The sequence below is a fragment of the Indicator indicator genome, chromosome 37 (genome assembly GCF_027791375.1).
Source record: "Indicator indicator isolate 239-I01 chromosome 37, UM_Iind_1.1, whole genome shotgun sequence".
Taxonomy (NCBI): domain Eukaryota; kingdom Metazoa; phylum Chordata; class Aves; order Piciformes; family Indicatoridae; genus Indicator; species Indicator indicator.
Genome location: NC_072046.1, coordinates 3,534,834 through 3,558,321, shown reverse-complemented (window position 1 = coordinate 3,558,321; position 23,488 = coordinate 3,534,834). Strand labels below are relative to the sequence as shown.

Sequence of the window (23,488 nt, the reverse complement as noted above, 5' to 3'; positions counted from 1 at the left end):
GCTCTCTAGGGTGAGCCCTGAGTGGGCACCCTGCAGTGGGCAGGGGGCAGAGCAAAATCTGGAGGTGCAGCTTGCAAGGCAGTTGGGGCCACTGAGCTGTCAGGGGAGGAAACTTAAACTGCTCTCTGCTCCTGAGAGTTTACATAATTCATGACATAAGGGAGAGGTCAAAGTATTGGGTGCTGTGATGGTGCCTTGGCAGCACCCTTCACCAGGGATGTCCTTTTTCCTTCTCAACAGCTAAAGCAAACCTCCTTAACCTCTCTGTGCCACCCATGCCCCCCTGGCCCTGTGTCTGGCAGCATGATGAGGCTTAAAACCCCCTCCAGAATCTGCTCTGTGGTTATCTTCATTGTCAGCAATGCCTTCAGCAGTGCTTCTCTGCCTGCCCTGCAGGGACTTTTGGGGAGCAGTTGGTTCTCCACTGGCCAGCTTGCCTTTTTTTGGATGGCCCAGCTCCAAGGAGATGAAGGTTCTGCTGATTTTGATGTGATGGTTTCCATTACAAATGTATGTCCCAGTGAGATCTGATCTCCTCAGGAGAAGCAGTGGGGTGTGTGTTTGGTTTTGATTAAGCTCTCCTATGTCTGTGCAGTGTCCCTGGCCTGCTCCTGAGGGGGCAGAGCAGCAGCAGGTGGTATCTGATCTCTCAGCACCCACGTGTCTCCTGTGCCTGCCTGATACCTTCCAACCACCACGGTCCCCAGCTGCTTTGTGCTTCAAAGAATTAAAATGAGGGTTGGCTGATGCCAAGGACTTAGCATATGAGGAGGCCTCCTGTCTTCCTGAGTCCATCTTCTGGTCTGCCAGTGAATAAAGAGGGAATTTTTACGATGCAGGCTGTGGTTCTGGGCTTCACACCAGGCTTGCCTGCACTTCACAGTCACAGATTGCATCAGCTTGGAAGGGACCCTCAGAGGTCATCTCATCCAACCCTTCTGCAGGCAACTAGAGCAGGCTGCCCAGGGCCACATCAAATTTGAGCTTGAATGTCTCCAAGGATGGAGCCTCCACCACATCCCTGGGCAACCTGTTCCAGTGTCTCCCCACCCTCACTGTGCAGAACTTCCTCCTGATGTCCAACCTAAACCTCCCCTGCTCCAGTTTCAAACCATTGCCTCCCATCCTATCCCCACAGCCCCTTCTGAACAGTCCCTCCCCAGCCTGCCTGCAGGCCTCCTGTAGATACTGAAATGCAGCTCTAAGGTCTCCCTGGAGCCTTCTCTTCTCCAGGCTGAACAGCCCCAACTCCCCAGGCCTGTCCCCAGCCTGTCCCCATAGCAGAGGTGCTCCAGCCTCTGATCATCTTTGTGACCTTCTGGACCTGCTCCATCAGGTCCATGTCCTTTCTTTGTTGAGGGTCCACAGCTGGACGCAGCCCTGCAGGTGAGGTCTCCCCAGAGCAGAGCAGAGGGGCAGGATCCTCTCTCTCCATCTCTGGCCATGCTGCTTTGGATGCAGCCCAGGCTGCCCTTGGCCTTTGTGCTGCCAGTGCCCATTGCTGGCTCCTGTCCAGCTTCCCAGCACCCCCAAGTCCTTCTCTGCAGGGGTGCTCTCAGTCTCATCAACCCCCAGCCTGGACTGGTTTCCTTGGTGTTGATGTGGTAGCTGCTGAGCTGCAGCTGCTGTTGCTAATTGCTTGTGGCCTTCTCTTTCCTAAAACAATTTTTGGTAGCTTTCAGCCAGCAAATGTCTGTAAAATATAAACTGTCTCTGTATGTTAAGCTCTGGGCCATGCACATCAGGACTAGGTGCAGTTCAGATTGAATGCAAACAAAAAGAGGTTTTGCAATTGTGTCATTTTATTGAGGTGTTTCTGGGGGAAGCTGGAATTAGAGGCAAAGCCTCTTTGAGGAAGTGGAATTCTGCTGCTGGATTATGTGGCTTGAGTTTTATTGCACCTGCTAAAAGTAACCCTGCCAAGATGCTGCTGCAAATTCTCCAATGAACAATAGAAAATGTCAGGGCTGTCAGCACCCGGGGGTGGGAAGAAATTCAATAAAGCAGAGCTAGAACTGGTGCGGAGTCCATCAGTGCTGAGGAGGCCTCATGTCCTCCACAGAGGTGTGATGGTGCCATCTAATGCTGTAAGATTTAAGTGCAGGCAGCACCACCGTGCGCAAGGGGATCTCTGTGTCTGCTGGCATCCTTTCTCCTCTCCAGGAGCAGATGCTGGATGGATTCTTCAGCTGTTAATCAGAAATTCCTTCTGTGCTCCCCTGCTACATTAATAGATTCACAGAATGGGTTGGGTTGGAAGGGAGCATCCAGATCATCCAGTGCCAACCCCCTGCCATGGGCAGGGACACCTCCCTCCAGCCCAGCTTGCTCAGGGCCTCATCCAGCCTGGCCTTGAACACCTCCAGGGAGGGGACAGCCACAACCTCCCTGGGCAACCTGTGCCAGTGTCTCCCCAGCCTCACTCTAAAGAATTTCTTCCTCATCTCCAGTCTCAATCTGCCCTCCTCAAGCTCAAAGCCATTGTCCCTCATCCTGTCACCCCCAGCCCTTGTCACAAGTCCCTCCCCAGCTCTCCTTCAGGTACTGGAAGGTTGCTCTGAGGTCTCCCTGGAGCTTCTTCTTCTCCAGGCTGAACAGCCCCAACTCTCTCAGCCTGTCCCCACAGGGGAGGTTCTCCAGCCTCTGATCATCTTTGTAGCTTCCTCTGGACCCTCTCCAGCAGCTCCAGGTCCTTCTTGTGCTGGGGGCCCCAGAGCTGGAGGCAGTGCTGCAGGTGGGGTCTGAGCAGAGCAGAGCAGAGGGGCAGAATCCCCTCCCTGTGCTGCTGCTCTCCCTGCTCTGGATGCAGCTCAGCACACAGCTGCCTGCTGGGCTGCCAGGGACCATTGCTGGCTCCTGGGGAGTCTGTCACCAACTGACACCCACAAGGCCTTCTCTTCAGGGGTGCTCTAAGCCACTCCTTGCCCAGCCTGGATTTGTGCTTGGATTGCCCTGACCCAGGTGCAGGACCTTGCACTTGGTCTTGTTGAACTTCATGAGGTTGGCTTGGGCTCACCTCTGCAGCCTTTCTGGATCCTTCTGGATGGATTCCTTCCTTCCAGCATGTTGACCGCACCATTCAACTTGGTGTGGTCTCCATTTGGACACTGAGCTGTTGACCCCAACTCTCTCATATTTTCTATAATCAGCCGGGGAAACAACAAATTGTGTTAACTGAAATCTTGCTAAAGAATTGCTTAGAGACATCCTGTCCCTCTGCTGTGCTCTGCTGAGACCTCACCTACAGCCCTGTGTCTGGAGTCCTCAGCACAGCACAGACAGGGACCTGGTGCAGCAGGGCCAGAGGAGGCCACAGCAATGCTGGCAGGGCTGGAAGCCCTCTGCTGGGAGGCCAGGCTGAGAGAGTTGGGCTTGGGCAGCCTGCAGAGGAGAAGGCTCCAGGGAGACTTTAGAGCAGCCTTCCACTCTGGTGGCCTCTCAGTGCTTCAAGGGCCCAGCAGAAAGCTGGGGACAGACTTCTGAACAGGGCCTCTTGGAACAGGAAAAGGGGGGATGGTTGGAAAGTGGAAGAGGGAGATTGGGAGTGGAGAGAAGGGAGAAATGTTTGACACTGAGGGTGGGGAGAGCCTGGCCCAGGCTGGGCAGAGAGCTGGGAGCTGCCCCATGGCTGGCACCCTTGCAGGTGAGGTTGTTTGGGGCTGTGAGCAACCTGCTGTGGTTGGAGCTGTCCCTGCTGCCTGCAGGGACTTGGACTGGATGAGCTTTGAAGGTCCTTTCCCATCCAAACCATTCCATGATGTGTTTCCACAGCATGTTGATGGCAGCAGAAGTCCCTGAGCATGCTGCCAAGTAGCTGGATGGCAGCAGGAGCACAGGGGCTGTCTGCAGTGACTGCTCTGATTGATTGTGTATCTGTAAGGGCAGGAGCAGCAGGGAGTTCCTCTGTGGATGGTAGGACTCCAGGCTAGCCCTAGTTCTACTCCTTGTAACTCTGTGATGCCCCCCAGGCCACCCTGGGGTGCCAATGTCTGTGGTGTGCAGCCATGGCTCAGGCTGCTGCTGGCTGGGAAGCCTCCTTGGGCCCCTCTGTTTGAGTCCCTTCCCTTGCTCTCCCCCCGGGCAGGTTTGAGAAGGGTCGGATTTACACCTTCATCGGGGAGGTGGTGGTGTCCATGAACCCCTACAAGAACCTGAACATCTATGGGCGGGACACCATCGAGCAGTACAGAGGGAGGGAGCTCTACGAGAGGCCTCCGCACCTCTTCGCCATCGCCGACGCCGCCTACAAGGCCATGAAGAGGCGCTCCAAGGACACCTGCATCGTGATTTCAGGTGAGCTGGGGCAGCTCTGGGCTCTCAGCTGCACTTGGCCCTTGGGAAATTGCAGGCAGGGAAAAGAAGAGTGATTTGCCTAATGACAGGGTTTTGTCAAAGGAAGCTCCATTTATCTCCAGCCTGCTCGTTTGCATTTCAATCCCTGCCTGGAGACCTCTGCAATTATTTCTTCTCTCATTCAAGAGCTGCTGTCAGTCATTTGCTTCATCTGAGCGTGCAAAGTGATGGCTTCAATGTGAGCCTCTGCTTGCTGTGCCTGTGTCAGTGGGGACAGGGAGAGCAGGGTCCTGTCTGTCTGAGGCACTGCTGATTTTTGTCCCTCGGCTCTGTTGTTCCCTGTTTGATGCCTGACCGCAGCCTTCTGGTGGCTCTAACAGTGGGAGCAGGGCTGGTGCCATGAACGGTGGCTGGCTGGATCCTGGCACTCCTTCTCCTTGATGTTCCCCTGCTTTCACAGCTCTGAAAAGCACGAGCCCCAGTGCTGGAGTGCTCAACAGAGGCCTCTTGTGCTGCTGCTGCTGGCCCAGCCTCGCCATGCCAGGCTTTCTGCTCTAACAATATTCCTTTTGATCTGCTCTGTGCCAGGCCCTTGCCCACCTGTGGAATCCTGCACCATGACAGCCATGCACGGCCAGGGCTGTGTTTGGGAAGTGTTCAAAGTGCAGGCAAATTGGATTGCTTTGAATGAAACAATAACACCCCCCCCACACACACACCTCCCCCCAAACACTCTTTTAGGTACAATTAAGACACTCTCCAGGAATTTGCTTGGCTTTCTCTGCTCTGTTGTGACCTCTTTGTGTTTACCCCCTCAGGTGAGAGCGGGGCTGGGAAGACAGAGGCCAGCAAATACATCATGCAGTACATAGCAGCCATCACCAACCCTGGGCAGAGGGCTGAGGTGGAGAGGTGAGTGGGAGACAGGCAGAAAAACAGGGCAGCTTGGTTGGTCTGTGGATCTTTCTGTGGGCTGTCAGCACCATGTTGGTAGATGCTCTTTTGTACTAACTACAGAATCACAGAATGCATCAGCTTGGAAGGGACCTTCAAAGGTCAACCCCCCTGCATGCAGCAGGGACACTTCCAACTAGAGCAGGCTGTTCAGGGCCAGAACAAGTTTGACCTGGAATGTTTCCAAGGATGGGGCCTCAACCACATCCCTGGGCAAACTGTTCCAGTATTTCTCCACCCTCACTGTGCAGAACTTCCTCCTGATGTCCCCAGCCTAAATCTGCTCTGCTCCAGTTTCAAACCATTGCCTCTTGTCCTATCCCCACAGCCCCTTCTGAACAGTCCCTCCCCAGCCTGCCTGGAGGCTCCCTTCAGATATTGAAATGCAGCTCTAAGGTCTCCCTGGAGCCTTCTCCAGGGCTGAACAGCCTCAAGTCTCTCAGCCTGTCCCCATAGCAGAGGTGCTTCAGCCCTCTGGTCCTCTTCATGGCCTCTCCTCTGTACCCACTCCATCAGGTTCATGTCCTTCTTGTGTTTGGGGTCCCATATGTGGGCACAGCACTGCAGGTGAGGTCTCAGCAGAGCAGAACAGAGCAGAGGGGCAGGATCCCCTCTTTCCATCTCTGGCTGCTCTGCTTTGGATGCAGCCCAGGCTGTCATTGGCCTTCTGGGCTTCAAGTGCCCATTGCTGGCTCCTGTCCAGCTTCTCACCCCCCAGCACCCCAAGTCCTTTCTTGCAGGGCTGCTCTCAATCTCATCATCCCTCAGCCTGCATTGATGTCGAGGATTGCCCTGACCCAGCTGCAGGACCTTGCACTTTGCCTTCTTCAACCTGTGCTCTCTAGGGAGACCTTAGAGCAGCCTTCCAGTACCTTAATGGACTACAGAAGAGCTGGTGATGGACTTTTGACAAGGGCTTGGAGTGACAGGGCAAGGGGTGGTGGCTTCAAACTGGAAGGAGCTGGATTTAGATAAGACATTAGGAGGAAATCCTTCCCCATGGGGGTGGTGAGGCTCTGGAACAGGCTGCCCAGAGAAGTTGTGCATGTTCCGAGCCTTGAAATTTTCAAAGTCAGGCTGAATGGGGTAGGAGAGGTCCCTGCCCATGGCAGGGGGTTTGGAGCTGGATGATCTTGAAGGTCCTTTGCAACCCAAAGCAGTCTGTGGTTTTGTGATTGACATTTGCTGGGCTCCAGGGAACGCTGCCCAAAGCTCCCAGCTGTTTCCCCGGGGAGTGCTAGTGTCACACATCTGCCCACACACCTCTCCAGAGAGCAGCTCAGCTGTCACTGACTGCTGCTGCAGAGCAGCCTGTGGAAATGAATCCCATGCTTTGAGGGCACAAGTGTGGCCTTACCCTCCTCTGCCTTGCCTTTCTCTGTGCTGCAGGGTGAAGAACATCCTGCTGAAGTCCAACTGTGTGCTGGAGGCCTTCGGCAACGCCAAAACCAACCGCAACGACAACTCCAGCAGGTTTGGGAAGTACATGGACATCAACTTTGATTTCAAAGGAGACCCAATAGGGGGGCACATCAATAACTACTTACTAGAAAAGGTGAGGCCCCTGGCTTTCAGGGTTAGAGGCTGTTTGGGGGGTGCTCTTTCAGTAGCTGCTTTGCCATCAGAGTTTCCCTTTCAAGCCAAGGTATGGCCACAGGTGATGGAGGGGCCGCAGCAGTTTGGTAGCTCTGGAGCTTTGTTTTCCTCCAAGAGCTGCTGTAAGTGACCAGAGTGCTGCTGAGGCACTGGCAGTGCCCTGTCACTGTAACCCCACTGCTGTCAGATCTCCCCACCTACACAGCTGTGTTACTCAGAGGTTTATGTGCAGGTAGGGTAGGTACTTTGTAACCAGAATAAAAGCTGAGATCAATTAAGGGCCCCTCCCTGGAGGTGTTCAAGGCCAGGTTGGATGAGGCCTTGAGCAAACTGGGCTGGTGGGAGGTGTCCCTGCCCATGGAAGGGAAGTTGGAACTGGGTGAGCTTTAAGGACCCTTCCAACCCAAACCATTCTATGAATCTCTGAACACCTTCCCCTTCTCCAGCATCAGCTCATCTTCTGAGCTCACACAAGGAACAGAAGGGGGGGGAGGGAATGATCTTTTGTGCATTAATTGCAAACCTAATGACTGTACAAAAGAGTGAGCTGGCTGGCACCTAACAGCTAGCAGGTAGTAGCTGATGGATCTCCTCTCTGCTACAGGATAGATGATGCCATTTGTATGGAAGAAGACTTTGTGCCAGGCACCTTGTGGACCAGGGATATTAATTGGATGAGGCCTTGAGCAACCTGGGCTAGTGGAAGGTGTCTCTGCCCAAAGCAGGGATGTTGGAGCTAAATGGTCTTCAAGGTCCCTTCCAACTCAAACCATTCTATGAATCTAACATCTGCAAAACTCTTTCTTTCTGTGTTCCACACTGAGTCCTGACTGGTAAATAAAAGCAGAAGGTATGGAGGTCTGTAAGCAGCAGCAGTGTGCTTGAGAAGTATCATTCTGGAGTACTGCCACAGCCCTGGCTGATCCTTTAGCAGCCTTGGGTTGGTATGTTCCAAGTCATCTTCAGCATAATTTATTTCTCCACATCATTAAGTGGTGGCTGAAGACATTGTGATATGTAAAACTGTGCAGAGGAGCTGGACTTGATCTCTTGCCAGCTCTCACCAAGTGTGAGACACACAGGTCTGGCTTTCATTTCGAGGTCTGCCCACAGCTGCTACCATGCTTTTTGTTTGCCTTTTTGCCTCCTCCCATCATTTCCCTGAAGTCTATTTGCAGACCTAATGCTTTATTTCAGTCAAAGCAAAACAAACCAAGACCAAACCCAAATATTTATCCTGTGCTACTTTCCTGCAGAAAAGAGGTGAGGCTGCAGCTTCAGTGGCCTACATCCTGATGCTTCAATTCATATGCTTGGGATGAGGAAAACACCCAAGTGAAATTTGGTTGCATTTTGAAGGTGCCTGAGGTTCTGCTCCAAAGAGAATCGCAGGATCACAGCATGTTAGGGGTTGGAAGGGACCTCTGGAGATCTTCCAGTCCAATCCCCCAGCCAGAGCAGGACCATGGAATCCAGAACAGGTTGCACAGGAATGCATCCAGATGTGTCTTGAAAGAAGCAGGAACAGTGCCTCTGCAGGGCAGCAGGAGCAGCTGTCCTGTCCCTCTCCATAGCTCAGGCTATGTGTGTCTGTGTCTGGAGCATTCAGTAAGGATCCATTGCTTGTTGGCTGGATTCCTGCCACAGCTACCAGAGCTTTTTGTGCTGTCTCACACTGCTCTGAGTGCTCTGAAGGTGGAGCTGTTGATGAAACAATGTCCTGGTGTCAGAAGGTTCACCCTGGCCTGGGCTTGGTGCTGTAGTATCCAAGGCCTGGAGGGGTCTGTGGAGTGTTTGGTTGTAGTCACAGGTCCTGCTTTTCATTCCCAGCCGTTCATGAAATCTGGAACAGGGTGCCCATGGGGATTGTGGAGTCTCCCTGTCTGGAGGTATTCAAGACCCATCTGGATGCCTTCCAGTGTGATCTGCTCTACCAGGGGGGTTGGACTGGCTGACCTTTTGAGGTCCCTTCCAGCCCCTAACATTCTGTGACTCTGTGAAACTAAAATGATTCTTTGATTTGACTCTTCCATGAACACAGCTCTGTGCTTACCTCATGGCATGGCTGGTTGGAAGCAGGACATTGCAGCTGTTCCACAGGCTGGGCTTTTTGAATCACAGAATCACAGAAACATTCAGGTTGGAAAAGACCTTCAGGATCACCAAGTCCAACCCAGAACCCTGCTCTGCAAGGTTCACCTCTAAGCTATATCCCCAAGCACCACATCCAAACCACCTTTAAACATCTCCAGGGTTGGTGACTCCTCCACCTCCCTGAGCAGCTCATTCCAATCCCTGACCACTCTTGCAGGGAAATAATTCTTCCTACTGTCCAGTCTGAACCTACCCAGTGGCAACTTGAGGCTGCTCCCTCTTGTTCTATCACTGATTACCTGTGACAAGAGACCATCACCAACCTCTCTGCAACCTCCTTTCAGGTAGCTGTAGAGGACTGTGAGGTCTCCCCTCAGCCTCCTCTTTTTCACTCTACGCATCCCCAGCTCCTTCAGTTGCTCTTCATCAGATTTATTCTCTTGATGAGAGACTCCAAACACCATGGTCACACCTCACTTGTAATGCTCATGACAGAGTGACACAGGCTGAGCTTGGAGCTGTCCTGGCAGTGGTGTCTGAGGGGTGTCCACATCCACTCACCTTTGTCCTTGCTCTCCCCACAGTCTCGTGTGATCGTGCAGCAGCCAGGGGAGCGAAGCTTCCATTCTTTCTACCAGGTTGGTATTTGCTTGCTGACAGAGCTGGATAACCAGTGCAGTATTTAAAGCTGTGTGGCAGTTCAGGCTGGGTGCCTCCTGTCACTGCCACATAAGTTACACCTCTGGGGTCCTGAGTGTCCAACCCCATCGGGTGGACACAGGCATCGGCGTATTTCTACCCATAAATCCTGCACCCTATCAATCCATCTGCAAAGTCCTTCTCCTCCTCTTTCTTCCCTCTCTGCTCCCCTGGGGGGAGATGCTTCCCTATCAGGTAATGGTGGGGGAGTATCTCAAGGCCTCTTAATGCCAGGAGGAGAAGCACGGGGCGGGCAGTCTCAGACCTGGCCAGCCTGAGACTAGCCTAGCAGTGGGGGGGAAGAAAGAGCCCTGGGGGTTTTGGGTAGACCCTCATGTGGGGAGAAGGGAAGAGTTGTGAGGTCTTTGGGTGTTGTGTAAGGGACCCTGTATGCTTTGGGATATCTTTGCCACTCTCACAGGATCACAGGATCAGAGGATGTCAGGGGTTGGAAGGGACCTCCAGAGATCATCGAGTCCAACCCCCCTTGCAGAGCAGGACCATAGAATCCAGCACAGGTCACACAGGAACACATCCAGACAGGGATGGAAAGGCTCCAGAGAAGGAGACTCCACAACCTCTCTGGGCAGCCTGCTCCAGGGCTCTGGGACCCTTACAGTGCAGAAGTTCCTCCTCATGTTGAGGTGGAACCTCCTGTGCTGCAGCTTACATCCATTGCTCCTTGTCCTATCCCAGGGAGCAAGTGAGCAGAGCCTGTCCCTGTCCCCTCCCTCCTGATCCCCAGCCCTCAGATATTTATAACCATTTATTAAATCCCCTCTGAGTCTTCTCTTTTCCAGACTAAACAGCCCCAGGTCCCTCAGCCTCTCCTCCCCAGGCAGTGCTCCAGTCCCTAATCATCCTCCTAGCCCTCTGATGGACCCTCCCCAGCAAGTCCCTGTCCATCCTACACTGGGGAGCCCAAAACTGAACACAGTTCAGATGAGGTTTCAGCAGGGCAGAATAGAGTGGGAGGAGAACCTCTCTGGATCTGCTGGACACACTCTTCTTGATACACCCCAGGATCCCATTGGCCTCCTTGGCCCTGAGGGCACACTGCTGTCCCCTGGATAACTTGTTATCCACTGTGCTGGTAGCTTTTGTAGTTTCACCAATTACCTTTCAATCCCTCTTCAGTCTGTTTGTGTGGGTGTCATTCTTTTGTCCCTCTCAGGGCAAGAGAGGATCTGTCTGGCCTCAAACCAGCACAAGCTGCCCCCCTCTCATGTGTTTTGCAGAGGGCTTCCCTTGCTGTTGCACTTTGGGTGATCTCAGCTTCTCTGGCCTGGTCTGGGGAAGGAGCATGGGAAGATTGATTTTTTTTTTTTTCTGTCCTCCAGCCCCATATTAACACATTTGGAAATTGAAAAAGGAGGTTAACTAAGCAAATGTGGGAGAATATTAGTCTGTGACTCAGTGCTTTGTTTGTAATAACTCTCATCCCTCTCTTCAGGTCCATATGGAAGTCATTTCATGACACCAAGTTGACTTCCTTGTTTTAGGGGAGTTCTTCTAAATGTCTTCCACGTTGAATGGTGCTTCCCTTGGGTGTCCTTCAGGGGGAGGCTTGGCCAATGAGCACAACCTTGGTTGTCAGCTTTGCAGTGAGGGACACTTGGGTTGGGTTGGTTTGTTCCCACTCACTCAGTACTGCAGGCTGGCATCGTTGGCACCTTCCTCAGCACTGTGTCACCTTCCACTTGTTCAGTCTCTGTGTGTAGCAGGGAAGGTGAATGTGTTTGCCAAGACACATCTGTGGCCTGGCAGAGATGTAAACATGTCTGCTCTGGGGAGAGGTTCAGGCTTGTCTTCTAAACACTCCTGACACTCCAAAAGGCAGGGGAGACCTTCTGGTGGCCTTTCAGTGCTTCAAGGACCCAGCAGAAAGCTGGGGACAGAGTTTTGAGCAGGGCCTGTTTGGGCAGGACAAGGGGGAATGGTTGGAAACTGAAAGAGGGAGATTGAGAGTGGAGAGAAGGGAGAAATGTTTGACACTGAGGGTGGGGAGAGCCTGGCCCAGGCTGGGCAGAGAGCTGGGAGCTGCCCCATTGCAGGTTTGGGGCTGTGAGCAACCTGCTGTGGTTGGGGATGTCCCTGCTGGCTGCAGGGGGTTGGACCAATGACTTTTCCATGTCTCTTCCCACCCAAATTAGTCTGGGATTCTGTGTGTAAACCAACTTCAGGCCTGTGTCTTAAGGAAGAACCTGAAGTATTTGTGTTGCACAGCTGGTGCCAGGATCTGACCTGGCCCAGGTGCAGCAGTTCCTGCAGCAGGAGCCAAGAAGATTTCCTGCACTTGCACAACTTCTGCACTGAATCCAGCCCAGCCCAGGTTCTGCTGTGCTGCTGCTGGGGAGCTCACTGACCTGCTTGGGGGGCAGCCTCCCGCATGGGGATACACAGACCCCTTCTAGTCTGGACTGGATGAGCTTTACAGGTCCCTTCCCACCCAAAGCAGTCTGGGATTCTCTGACAGTTGTTCAGACAACCTCTTTCTGCTGGTGGTTGGGGCCCTGCCCTGCTGCAGGCTGTGCATTTTGCACATGCTGTGCTCCTGGCTCCAGATAGTGCAGCTGATTCCTCTGCAGCAGTAAGTTGATGGTTTTTATGCTTTTGTTTATCAAGCAGATGAATTAGAAACAGAAAAAGGATTTTAAAAAAAAATTTGTTTAAATTTCCTTCACCATTTCTTAAAATCCTCTTTGTACAGCTTCTCCAGGGAGGTTCTGACCAGATGCTGCATTCTCTACATCTGAAGAAGGATGCATCTGCATACAGCTACATCTGCCCTGGAGCACAGATAAAGGTGAGGCTGTTGTCAGTGAGTTACAGGTAACTTGTCTGCAAAGTTTAAAAGCTTCTTGAAATACCTAAAATCATAGAATCATAGACTCATAGAATCAGTCAGGGCCTCTGAGCAGGGAAGAAGGCAACAAACCCAGAAGGATTTTAGGGCAACCACCTCCTGAACACTTTACCTCTGGAGTTGTCCCTAGTGCTGTCCCTCTGAAACAGGCTCCAGACAGAAGGCTTCTTGATTTCCTACCTGTTGAGATGCCTTTTGGCAAGCAAGTCCAGAGACCTTCTCAAGGCCTTTATCAGCTACTCTGTCCATCTGCAGTGCAAACAAAGCCAGAGGGCTGGGAGGGGGAGGGAGGCAGAGGCTCATCTTGGGAAAGGTGGTGACCAGAAATCTACTGCTGGTGCTCTGCAGCTTCTGCTCAGAGTGTCTGTGACTGCACTGCTTGTAGCTGTTGTTCTGGGTGTTTTATGGATCACTTCTGCCCTTTCACAATCAATTCCCTGGGAGCTGAACTCTTCAGTGGTGCTGTGATGGATCTCTGTAGCCCCTGTTCATGTGTGGCTACCACGGGGTTCAGTCTACAGCACGCTGCAGGGCAGCACAATCAACTGAGAAATCTTGCAGCAGTCTTGCATGTGAGAAGCAGCAAAGCCCACATCTGTTTCTCTGGGGTTCTAAACTCCTTGCTCTCTGCCAGCTGACTTCCTTTGGCCCAAACACCTCTTTCCCCACAGTGTTCCATCAATGATGGTGCAGAGTTCAAAGCGGTCGCTGATGCCATGAAGGTGATAGGCTTCAAGCAGGAGGAAATTCAGACTGTCTACAAGATTGTGGCAGCCATTCTCCACTTGGTAAGCTCCCTACTGTTGTTGCCAAGGGGAATTAGTAATTAATTACACTTACAACAATAATAAACAATATGGCAAAGGGGTATTAATAAAATATTGGTAACCCGTTATGAATGAAAATTGAAGAAATTGGTTGAATAGGAAGGGAATAGGTTGTATGGTTGGGAAGAAAGAGCCCTGGGGGTTTTGGGTAGACCCTCAGGTGGGGAGAAAGGAAGAGTTGGGAGGTCTTTGGGTGTTGTGTAAGGGACTCTGTATGCTTTGGGATATCTTTGCCACTCTCACAGGATCACAGGATCAGAGGATGTCAGGGGTTAGAAGGCACCCAAGGAGATCATTGAGTCCAACCCCCCTTGCAGAGCAGGACCATAGAATCCAGCACAGATCACACAGGAACACATCCAGACAGGGCTAGAAAGGCTCCAGAGAAGGAGACTCCACAACCTCTCTGGGCAGCCTGCTCCAGGGCTCTGTGACTCTCGCAGTAAAGAAGTTTCTCCTTGTGTTAAGGTGAAACCTCCTGTGCTGCAGCTTACATCCATTGCTCCTTGTCCTATCCCAGGGAGCAAGTGAGCAGAGCCTGTCCCCTCCCTCCTGACTCCCAGCCCTCAGATGTCTATTTCCAGTGGGAATATGCAATCTTAGGGCAAGACTCAAACAATTCAATGCAAGCTAGGAGGCAATAACTTGGAAAGAGAAGGTGCCCGGGAGCAGATAGTGCTCGATCACAGCAAGGGGAGGCTCCATAAGAACCTTTCAACCCAAAGGGCAGTGAATTGATTACTCACAGTTGGTTTTACCCAAGAGGGGGATGCTGCTGCTGCTGTGTTAGCTTTGGGGCACTCTCACAGGGTGCTGGCACAGCAGACTGCTGGCAAGGAGAGTTCACTGCCTGGGCCCAGGCTGCTCTGGCTGCAGCGGGTGGCGGGCAGGTAATGACGCTCCTCGTGACGGGAGCTGGCTTGGCTCCTGGGGAAACTGAGGCACAGCACAAGTCTGGTGGCAAGGGGAGCAGGCTAGGCTTGTGGCTTCTAGGCTCCTGGCTTCTCCTGCTTGCTGTGTGTGGCTCATGGCTATGGCCCAGGCTCTGGCCCAGGCACTCGAGGCAGGGCAGGGCAACTCACGGCAGCTTCATACAAGATGGCTCCAAATAGGCTGGAAAGCAAGGCTTGAGTAGGGCTTGAGCAAGGCTTAAAGCAAGGCTTGAGCAAGGCTTAAAGCAAGGCTTGAGCAGGGTTTGAGCAAGGCTTAAAGCCAGGCTTGAGCAGGGCTTGAGCAAGGCTTAAAGCAAGACTTGAGCAGGGTTTGAGCAAGGCTTAAAGCAAGGCTTGAGCAGGGCTTGAGCAAGGCTTAAAGCAAGGCTTGAGCAGGGCTTGAGCAAGGCTTAAAGCAAGGCTTGAGCAAGGCTTAAAGCAAGGCTTGAGCAGGGTTTGAGCAGGGTTTGAGCAAGGCTTAAAGCAAGGCTTGAGCAAGGCTTGAGCAGGGCTTGAGCAAGGCTTAAAGCCAGGCTTGAGCAGGGTTTGAGCAAGGCTTAAAGCCAGGCAAGGGTGACTACCTTGCACTTGTACAGGTGCTCCAGAGGGGCACTGAAGCCAAGGTGTAGCTGCCCAGTGGCAAGGTGTTCTGCCAGGCTCCAGCCAGAAAAGGCAGGGCAAGGACCTTGTGTGGGGCAGCAGTGGTCAGCTCACCTGCTCTCACCCAGCTAAACAGCTTGTTTGCCAGTCAGGCAGGGCTCCTGTCCTTCTTTTTCCCACACTGCCCTGTCTTCTGTAGGAAGGAGGGCAGAGACAGGGACCTTGTCTAGACATCTTAAGGCCTGTCTGGGTTTGTGCTGGGCCATGTCATGGCCCTACCATGACACCTGCCCACAGGTGTGGGGGGCTGTGCTTCAGGAGGGTTCAGCAGCAATCATTTCCTTGCTGCAGAAGCAGTTGGAGGATCTGTTGGCTGGCAAAGTCTATGCAGCTTCCAGGGGTGAGTGAAATTCCTCTGTGAAAGCTGCAGTTATGAGGGAAGATCGCATTCCTGCATATTCCAGGTCCCAAACCAGATACACCACAAAGTCTTGGGAGCTGGGAAGTGTTCTCAGCAGGAGTTAGGGTTTGGCAGTGAAGGGGTAAGCAGCTCTCACCTTGCTGTCCTCACACCATCCCCACACCACCCACTGGTTTTGCTTGAGGGATGCTGCTTTGCTCTCTGCTGGAGGCTGGATCCAGGAGAGCCCTGAGGGAATCTTCCCTTCATCTGAATTCCCTTGGGCCACACAGAGCCTCCTCCCCTGCAGTGTCCCTGCAGCTCTGCTCTGGTTTCCCTGAGGAAAGAGGCACTGCAGGTGGAGGAGTTTCCTTCAGGAGGATGGCAGGAAAACCACAGCTTTTTTCCAGTCCCTTCTCTTTGGAGTAGTTGTGCCCCAGGGCTGGGGAAGAGCAGGAGGCAGAGCAGGTCAGGCCACACAGAGAGAATCTCCAGTGGCCAGTGCAGTGAGATTGGTACTGAATCCTGGCACTGCCAGTGCTTGGGAACAAGCTGTGGTGCCAGTGCACTCTCAGTCATAGGATCAGAGGCTCACAGGATACTGGGGGCTGGAAGGGACCTCCAAAGATCATTGAGTCCAACCCCCCTGTCAGAGCAGGACCATAGAATGCAGCACAGGTCACACAGGAACACATCCAGATGGGGCTTGAAAGCCTCCAGAGAAGGAGACTCCACAACCTCTCTGGTCCAGTGCCCTGAGCCATGCTGGCTCCTCAGCTTCCCAGGACACATCCCCTGGGTGGGTGACAGCATCACAGTGACAACTGCAGCCTGACCTTTCTGTGAGCTGCAGGGAAGAGGAAATGCTACATCCAGGATGTTTACTTAATGTCATTGCCCACCACTAGACCCTGAATCTCCAGGCAGCGTTTGCTTAAACCTCTGCAAGTGTTTGCTGTCCTTTCTTCCCAAGTCTGAGCTGAAGGCTGAGCAGGACCCCTGCTCTGTGAGCCAGGATCTGCTCACACTGGATCATGGAATCACAGACTGAGCTGCATTGGAAGGGACCATTAAATGTCATCCAGGCCAATCCCCTGCAGCCAGCAGGGACAGCCCCAACCACAGCAGGTTGCTCACAGCCCCAAACAACCTCCCCTGCACTGGTGCCAGCCATGGGGCAGCTCCCAGCTCTCTGCCCAGCCTGGGCCAGGCTCTCCCCAGCCTCAGTGTCAAACATTTCTCCCTTCTCTCCACTCTCAATCTCCCTCTTTCACTTCCCAACCATCCCCCCTTGTCCTGTCACCTCAGGACACCTGCTCCAAACTCTGTCCCCAGCTCTCTGCTGGGCACTTGAAGCACTGAGAGGCCACCAGAAGGTCTCCCTGGAGCCTTCTCCTCTCCAGGCTGCCCAAGCCCAACTCTCTCAGCCTGGCCTCCCAGCAGAGGGCTTCCAGCCCTGCCAGCATTGCTGTGGCCTCCTCTGGCCCTGCTGCACCAGGTCCCTGTCTGTGCTGTGCTGAGGGCTCCAGAGCTGCCCCAGCACTGCAGGGGAGGTCTCAGCAGAGCACAGCAGAGGGGCAGAATCCCCTCCCATGGCATCCCATGGACACAGGATGCCCTGCGTTCAAATGTGGCAGGAGGTTGCCTGACCTGAACAGCAGGTGGCACAGGGATGGACTTGGTTGTGCTGATTCCTGTCAGCATCACTGAGGGCTGTGGTTTGGTGGTGCCCTGGCAGTGCTGGGCTAACATTTGGCCTTGATGACCCTGAAGGCCTGGTCCAAGTAAAACTCCTCTGCGATTCCATTTGACTAAGAGACAGGCTGAGAAATCTGCTTTCTCGCTGCATGTTGCAGGGGAACTTGAAGTTCTCAGTGGATGGTGACACTCCTGTGATAGAAAATGACAAGGTGGTGTCCATCATTGCTGACTTGCTGTCCACTAAAGCTGAGATGGTGGAGAAGGCTCTCCTGTTCCGAACGGTCGCCACTGGCCGGGATGTCATCGACAAGCAGCACACCGAGCAGGAGGCCACCTATGGCAGAGATGCCTTTGCCAAGGTGAGTTGCAGTTTCCTTCCTCTGTGTGTGACACTACCTCAGACCCCTTGCTGCTGCTTTTCCCTTCTGCTTGAGTTGTTCTTGGTGCAGCAAAGGGTGGTGATGCCTGCAGAAGGCACTCAGCATCGAATCGCCTTTGTAGCTGCACATTTGGTGCTGCTCAGGTCCCAGGAGGATTCCTGGGTGGATCAGTAAAGATCCTGGGCTGCATCCAAGCAGCATGGCCAGCAGGATGAGGGAAGGGATTCCTCTGCTGAGACCTCACCTGCAGTACTGTGGCCAGCTCTGGGGCCCCCTACATGATAGACATGGGCCTGCTGGAGTGGTCACAAAGGTGTTCTTAGGCCTGGAGGACCTGCCCTGTGGGGACAGGCTGAGCGAGTTGGATCTGCTCATCCTGGAGAAGGGAAGGCTCCAGGGAGACCTTAGAGCAGCTTCCCAGTACCTGAAGGGGCTACAGAAGAGCTGGGGAGGGACTTTTGAAAAGGGCTGGGAGTAACAGGGTGAGGGACCATGGTTTTGAGCTGGGAGAGGGCAGATTGAGACTGCAGATGAGGAGGAAGTTCTTCACAAGGAAAGTGCTGAGACACTGGAACAGAATGGCCAGGATGTGCTTGAGGCCTCATCCCTGGAGACATTCAGGATTAGGCTTGCTGTGGTCCTGAGCAGCCTGATCTAGCTGGAGGTGTCCAGGTGCTGCAGGCAGCAGCAGGAGCTGGGCCAGGGCCAGGTGCAGGGCAGCTCCTCAGGCTGTGTTCCCTGCAGGCCATCTATGAGAGGCTCTTCTGCTGGATCGTGACTCACATCAACGATGTGATCGAGGTGAAGAACTATGACACCACAGTCCATGGCAAGAACACTGTCATTGGTGTCCTGGACATCTATGGCTTCGAAATATTCGACAACAACAGGTGGGTTCTGTACCAGGAGGCTGCTGGGACACTGCCACAGGTACCCCAGGGAGGTGGTCGTGGCCCCATCCCTGGAGATATTCAGGGCGAGGCTCAACAGGGCTCTGGGCAACCAGATCTAGTGGAGGATGTCCCTGCTGACTGCAGAGGGGGTTGTACTGGATGAGCTTTGCAGGTCCCTTCCAGCCCAGCCCATTCTATCATTCTGTGAGCCACCTTCGTAAAGCCCTGGGCTGTGCCTTCTCCTTCCCCACAGACCTCCTCACCTGTTTTTTAACTCTGATGTTTTTGCAGCTTTGAGCAGTTTTGCATCAATTACTGCAACGAGAAGCTCCAGCAGCTCTTTATTCAGCTGGTTCTGAAGCAGGAGCAGGAAGAGTACCAGCGAGAGGGAATTCCCTGGAAGCATGTGAGTGATCTGGCAGGGGAGGGAGAGGTCACTCTGAGGTCAGTGTACCAGCAGCAGCCCCAGATCTAAAGTTGTTGCACATGTAGGCTGCCCTGGAAGTCAATAGGACATCTGTGTCCCTGCCAGCTGTCCTGCCAGGCTTGCTGTCTGCAACTCAGGCTGTGGAAAAAGCTCACCAGTTCCCTCCCAACATTTCCTTGTTTGCCATGGTGTGGGAAAAGAAGGGACTCTGGGTCTGTTAGAAGATATTGTGGCACCTCGAAGCACAAGGAGGAAAAGAAGGTTACCAGAAACAGTCAACATGGATTCCCCAAGGGCAAGCTGTGTCTGACTGATCTGACAGCCTGGGCAGGACTGAGTGGACAGAGGAAACTGCCTGAGGGGGTTCATTAAAGTTCATTAAAGGACTGGAACATCTCTTTTAGGAAGAAAGGCTGAGGAAGGACATGGACCTGATGGAGAGGGTCCAGAGGAGTGCCACAAAAAGGATCAGGGGGTTGGAGCAGCTCTGCTACAAGGACAGGCTGAGGGAGCTGGACAGGGCTGGAAATTCTCCAGAGAAGGAGACTCCACAACCTCTCTGGGCAGCCTGCTCCAGGGCTCTGTAACCCTCACAGTGAAGAAGTTCCTCCTCATGTTGAGGTGGAACCTCCTGTGCTGCAGTTTATATCCATTGCCCTGTGGCCTATCCCAGGGTGCACCTGAGCAGAGCCTGTCCCCTCCCTCAGATATTGATAGACATTGATCAGATCCCCTCTCAGTCTTCTCCTCTCCAGACTGAACACCCCCAGGGCTCTCAGCCTCTCCTCCCCAGGCAGTGCTCCAGGCCCTTCAGCATCCTTGTAGCCCTCCCTTGGACCTTCTCCAGCAGATCCCTGTCCCTCCTGAACTGGGGAGCCCAGAACTGGATGCAATATTCCAGAGGAGGTCTTCCCAGGGCAGAGTAGAGGAGGAGAACCTCCCTGGATCTTCTGGACACACTCCTCTGAACGCCCCCCAGGACCCCATTGGCCTTGGTGGCCACCAGGGCACATTGCTGGCCCATGCAGAACTTGCTGCCCACCAGCACTACAGGTCCTTTCTGACATTAAGACAACAGCTGTACCAAAAGCCTCCTTTTGGCAAACTCATTCTGTCAGGAGGGTTCTGGAGGTCACAGAACCTGTGCCAGGGTCTCTCACACCACATCTTACTGAGTTCAGGTTCTACCTCTGCACACAGGCACCACAGGCAGCTCAGCACTGACTTTAGAGATGCTTTCAAGCTGAAAGTTCAGTAGGCTGGATCTCTGAGTTCTGTCCTGGGGCTGAGCAAAAGGAGCACAGCTGTTTGCAGCTATAACTTGAGGCATTGTGGAGGAGAAAGCAGCAGGTTTCATTTCCAGTATGAGGGAATGAGGCCTGGTAGAGCACTTCTGCAGGAGCCTGAGCCCTGAGAGCTGGGGTTGTTCAGCCTGGAGAAGAGAACACTCCAGGGAGACCTCAGAGTAGCCTTTCAGTACCTGAAGGGGCTACAAGGAGAGCTGGGGGGGGTACTTTAAACAAGGGCTGGGAGTGTCAGGACAAGAGGCAATGCCTTTGAGCTGGGAGAGGGGAGATTGAGACTGGAGATGAGGAAGAAATTCTTTAGAGTGAGGGTGGGGAGACACTGGCACAGGTTGCCCAGGGAGACTGTGGCTGTCCCCTCCCTGGAGGTGTTCCAGGAGGTGTTCCAGGTGGATGAGGCCTTGAGGAGCCTGGGCTGGTGGGAGGTGTCCCTGCCCATGGCTGGAGGTTGGAACTGGATGATCTTGAAGGTCCCTTCCAACCCAACCCCATTCTGTGGTTCTATGAACCTGCACACCAAGAGCTGCTTGCTTCTCCTGTGAGCAGTGGGCCCCATTCTGTGCCAGACTGATGGTCTTGGCTGTTGTGCTCAGCATTAGTTTGCTGCTTGTTCACTGGGCAGAATCCCAATGAAACCTGCTCCTTGTGTTCTGCAGATTGATTACTTCAACAACCAGGTGATCGTGGAGCTGGTGGAGCAGCAGCACAAGGGCATCATTGCCATCCTGGACGACGCCTGCATGAACGTCGGCAGAGTTACAGATGAGATGTTCCTGGAGGCTCTCAACAGCAAGCTGGCCAAGCATGCTCATTTCTCCAGCAGGAAGGTGACAGACTCCTCCCTTCCCTCACAACTGCATCCTACCCTGCAGGATCCCTTCTCTGTCTTCCTAAGTGTGGTGGGTTAAAAATTCCCTTCTCCCCCCAAAGTGTGCCAGACCAGCTCAGGTGGAAGCAAATGGAAGCTCCATCTCCAAGCAGAGCTACAATCTACAGTGGAATGCACTCAGTGGGTACAAACTGTACAGGAGTTACAATATTTACAGGGATTTACAAGTAACAAACAGCACAAGGACCCCCCTGGCCAAGAGACCAGAGGAGCTGGAACAGCTTCTCCCTTCCCTGCCTCCTCCCCTACCCCCTGTACACAAGGGACAAGAGACAGAAGCAGAGAAGTTCATAGCAGTCACAACAGTGCAGCCAAGGTCAAGCAGAGGCACAGAGTTAGCATCTCCCAGCCTGAGGAAGAGAGAGAGAGAGATTGTTTGGGAACCAAATCTTATGGGAGATCTCTCTCCAATGGATTGTTTAGAATTATCTTTATTTTCCTTTTTACACCCAGTAGTGATTTGTTTACATTTTACTACTTTCTGTTCAAGAGCTGTGAAAAATTTTAAAGGCGTAGCCTAAAACTACCACACTAAGGTGCCTGGGGTTGGACCTGGCAGTGCTGGGTGACAGCAGCTGAACATGAGCCAGCAGTGTGCCCAGGGGGCATGGAAGGCCAGTGGCAATCCTGGTCTGGGTCAGGAATAGTGTAGCCAGCAGCACTGGGGGTGGAATTCTGCCTCTGCACTCAGCACTGGTGGGGCCTCACTGCAAGTACTGTGTGCAGCTCTGGGCCCTCACTGCAGGAAGGATCTTGAGGTGCTGGAGCAGGTCCAGAGGAGAGTGACCAGACTGGGTAGGGGAAAGTCTGATGAGGAGAGGCTGAGGGAGCTGGGGGTGTTCAGCCTGGAGAAGAGGAGACTCAGGGGGGACCTCATCACTCTCTACAACTACCTAAAAGGAAGTTGTAGTCTGGTGGGGGTCAGGCTCTGCTCCCAGGTGACCAGGGACAGGACAAGAGGGCATGGCCTGAAGCTGTGCCAGGGGAGGGTTAGGTTGGATATTAGGAAGCACTTCCTGCCAGAAAGGCTGATTGGGCACTGGGATGGACTGCCCAGGGAGCTGGTGGAGTCCCCATCCCTGGAGGTCTTGAAGCAAAGCTTGGCTGTGGCACTTGGTGGCAGGGTCTGGCTGATGTGGTGGTGTTGGGTCAGAGGCTGCACTTGATGAGCTCAGAGCTTTTCTCCAGCCTCAGTGATTCTGTGATTCTGTGACATTGTTACCATGCAGTGCGAGCTGCACGCCTGGGAGCTGCAGTTCAGGCTGCCGGGGCTGGGTTTGGGTCGCTCCTCTCTCGGCCCTCTGTCAGCAGAGGGAGCTCAAGGATGGCCAATGTGAGCACAGCTCTATTGCAGGCCTCGGAGCAGCTGAGCCATGCCATGATGTCATCCGCACCCAATGGATGTGCAGCTGCACCACACGTGATGGCCCTGCCAGGCTGCTCTGCCACACAGGGACAGGCAAATTATTCACACTTCTGCTCTATTCCTGCACTCTGATTTATTCTTTTTTTTTTTTTTCCTCTCCTCGTCGGTGGCTGCAGACCTTGTTCAGCCCAGGCTGCACCTCTGAGCAAGCCAGCCCCCTCCACTGGCTTGCTTTCTGCTGCAGTGTGTGCCTGAACAGCCTTCATTTGTTCCTCTCTTGGCAGCAGCCTGCGAACATGGGCACCAGGCTGATTAATTTGAGACTCTCTCACACGGAGTAATCAAATCAGGACCTTTAATTTAGTGGTGCCTCTCAAATAGCAGTGCTCAGTAGAAACCCGTGGCTCAGGATGCTGGCTCCCCCCTCCCACCCCGGGAGCATGTTTTATGTAGGTCAGAAATACCAAATTAGCCTGGTTGTGTAAGAAATGTGCTAAAGGCTGCCCCCGGGGAGGCTGGCTAGAAACAATAGGGCTGGATGGGGCTCCTCTGGGCAGGGGCTGGGCTGGAAGTGAAATCAACCAGCTTCTGCCTCCCAGATGTGCCTTTCCTCAAGTGCCCTTTAGCTGCAGCACACCTGACACCTCTGCCACTGCCATCCCAGCTGAGGGGGGAGCAGGAGTCCTGCTTTCAGCCCAGATCTTAGCTGCTGAAGCTGCAGACACGCAGCACCTTCTGGGTAAGCTCACCCAAGCTCAGGATTTTTAGGGAGCTGCTCTGGGTTTCTACATTTCAATGCAAATTGCTTCCTTTAGTCGTGCTAATGGCTGTGAGCAGTGAAGCCTGGGGCTGGAGGCTCCAGCCCTCTGCAGTGGGGTAGTGGGGAAAGAGCCCAGCTTCTGGAGCTGTGCAGCTGCCTGGGCAGTGGACTGGAGGTGGCAAGGAAAGGAATTCATGTTCTGGGCTGTGCTTGGTGCTGTGAGTGGCTCCATCACGGAGAGAGCAGGCAGTGTCTGATGCAGTGAGAGAGAGGACTGAGCTTCATAAAGTCTGTGGGAGGCTATAAAATGAAAATTAACAAAGCAATCGGTGTGAGTCCTTCCCTTCAGGGGTCCCTTCACAGCACAGGGAACATTAAAAGGAAATATTGCCGATTGCAGCATTCCTCAGCAGGGGGTGGCATTGGCAGGAACCTGTGCACAGGCTGAGGAGACAAGGAGCACTGCTATAAATAATGTTTATGGAGGGTGGGATGTGTCTTCCTGGC

The 23,488-nt window shown here is 53.5% G+C and overlaps 1 protein-coding gene across 1 annotated transcript in view; it reads left to right on the top strand.

The window, feature by feature from the left end:
* Window positions 1–23,488, top strand: part of MYO1D (myosin ID) — a 233,184-nt gene that overhangs the window by 55,406 nt on the left and 154,290 nt on the right. The window contains exons 2-11 of the mRNA XM_054396475.1: window positions 4,085–4,293; window positions 5,112–5,205; window positions 6,637–6,802; window positions 9,522–9,575; window positions 12,347–12,442; window positions 13,174–13,290; window positions 17,118–17,321; window positions 18,087–18,232; window positions 18,527–18,641; window positions 20,623–20,793. Coding sequence (XP_054252450.1) covers window positions 4,085–4,293; window positions 5,112–5,205; window positions 6,637–6,802; window positions 9,522–9,575; window positions 12,347–12,442; window positions 13,174–13,290; window positions 17,118–17,321; window positions 18,087–18,232; window positions 18,527–18,641; window positions 20,623–20,793 — 1,372 coding nt within the window. The remainder of the gene's footprint in view (window positions 1–4,084; window positions 4,294–5,111; window positions 5,206–6,636; window positions 6,803–9,521; window positions 9,576–12,346; window positions 12,443–13,173; window positions 13,291–17,117; window positions 17,322–18,086; window positions 18,233–18,526; window positions 18,642–20,622; window positions 20,794–23,488) is intronic.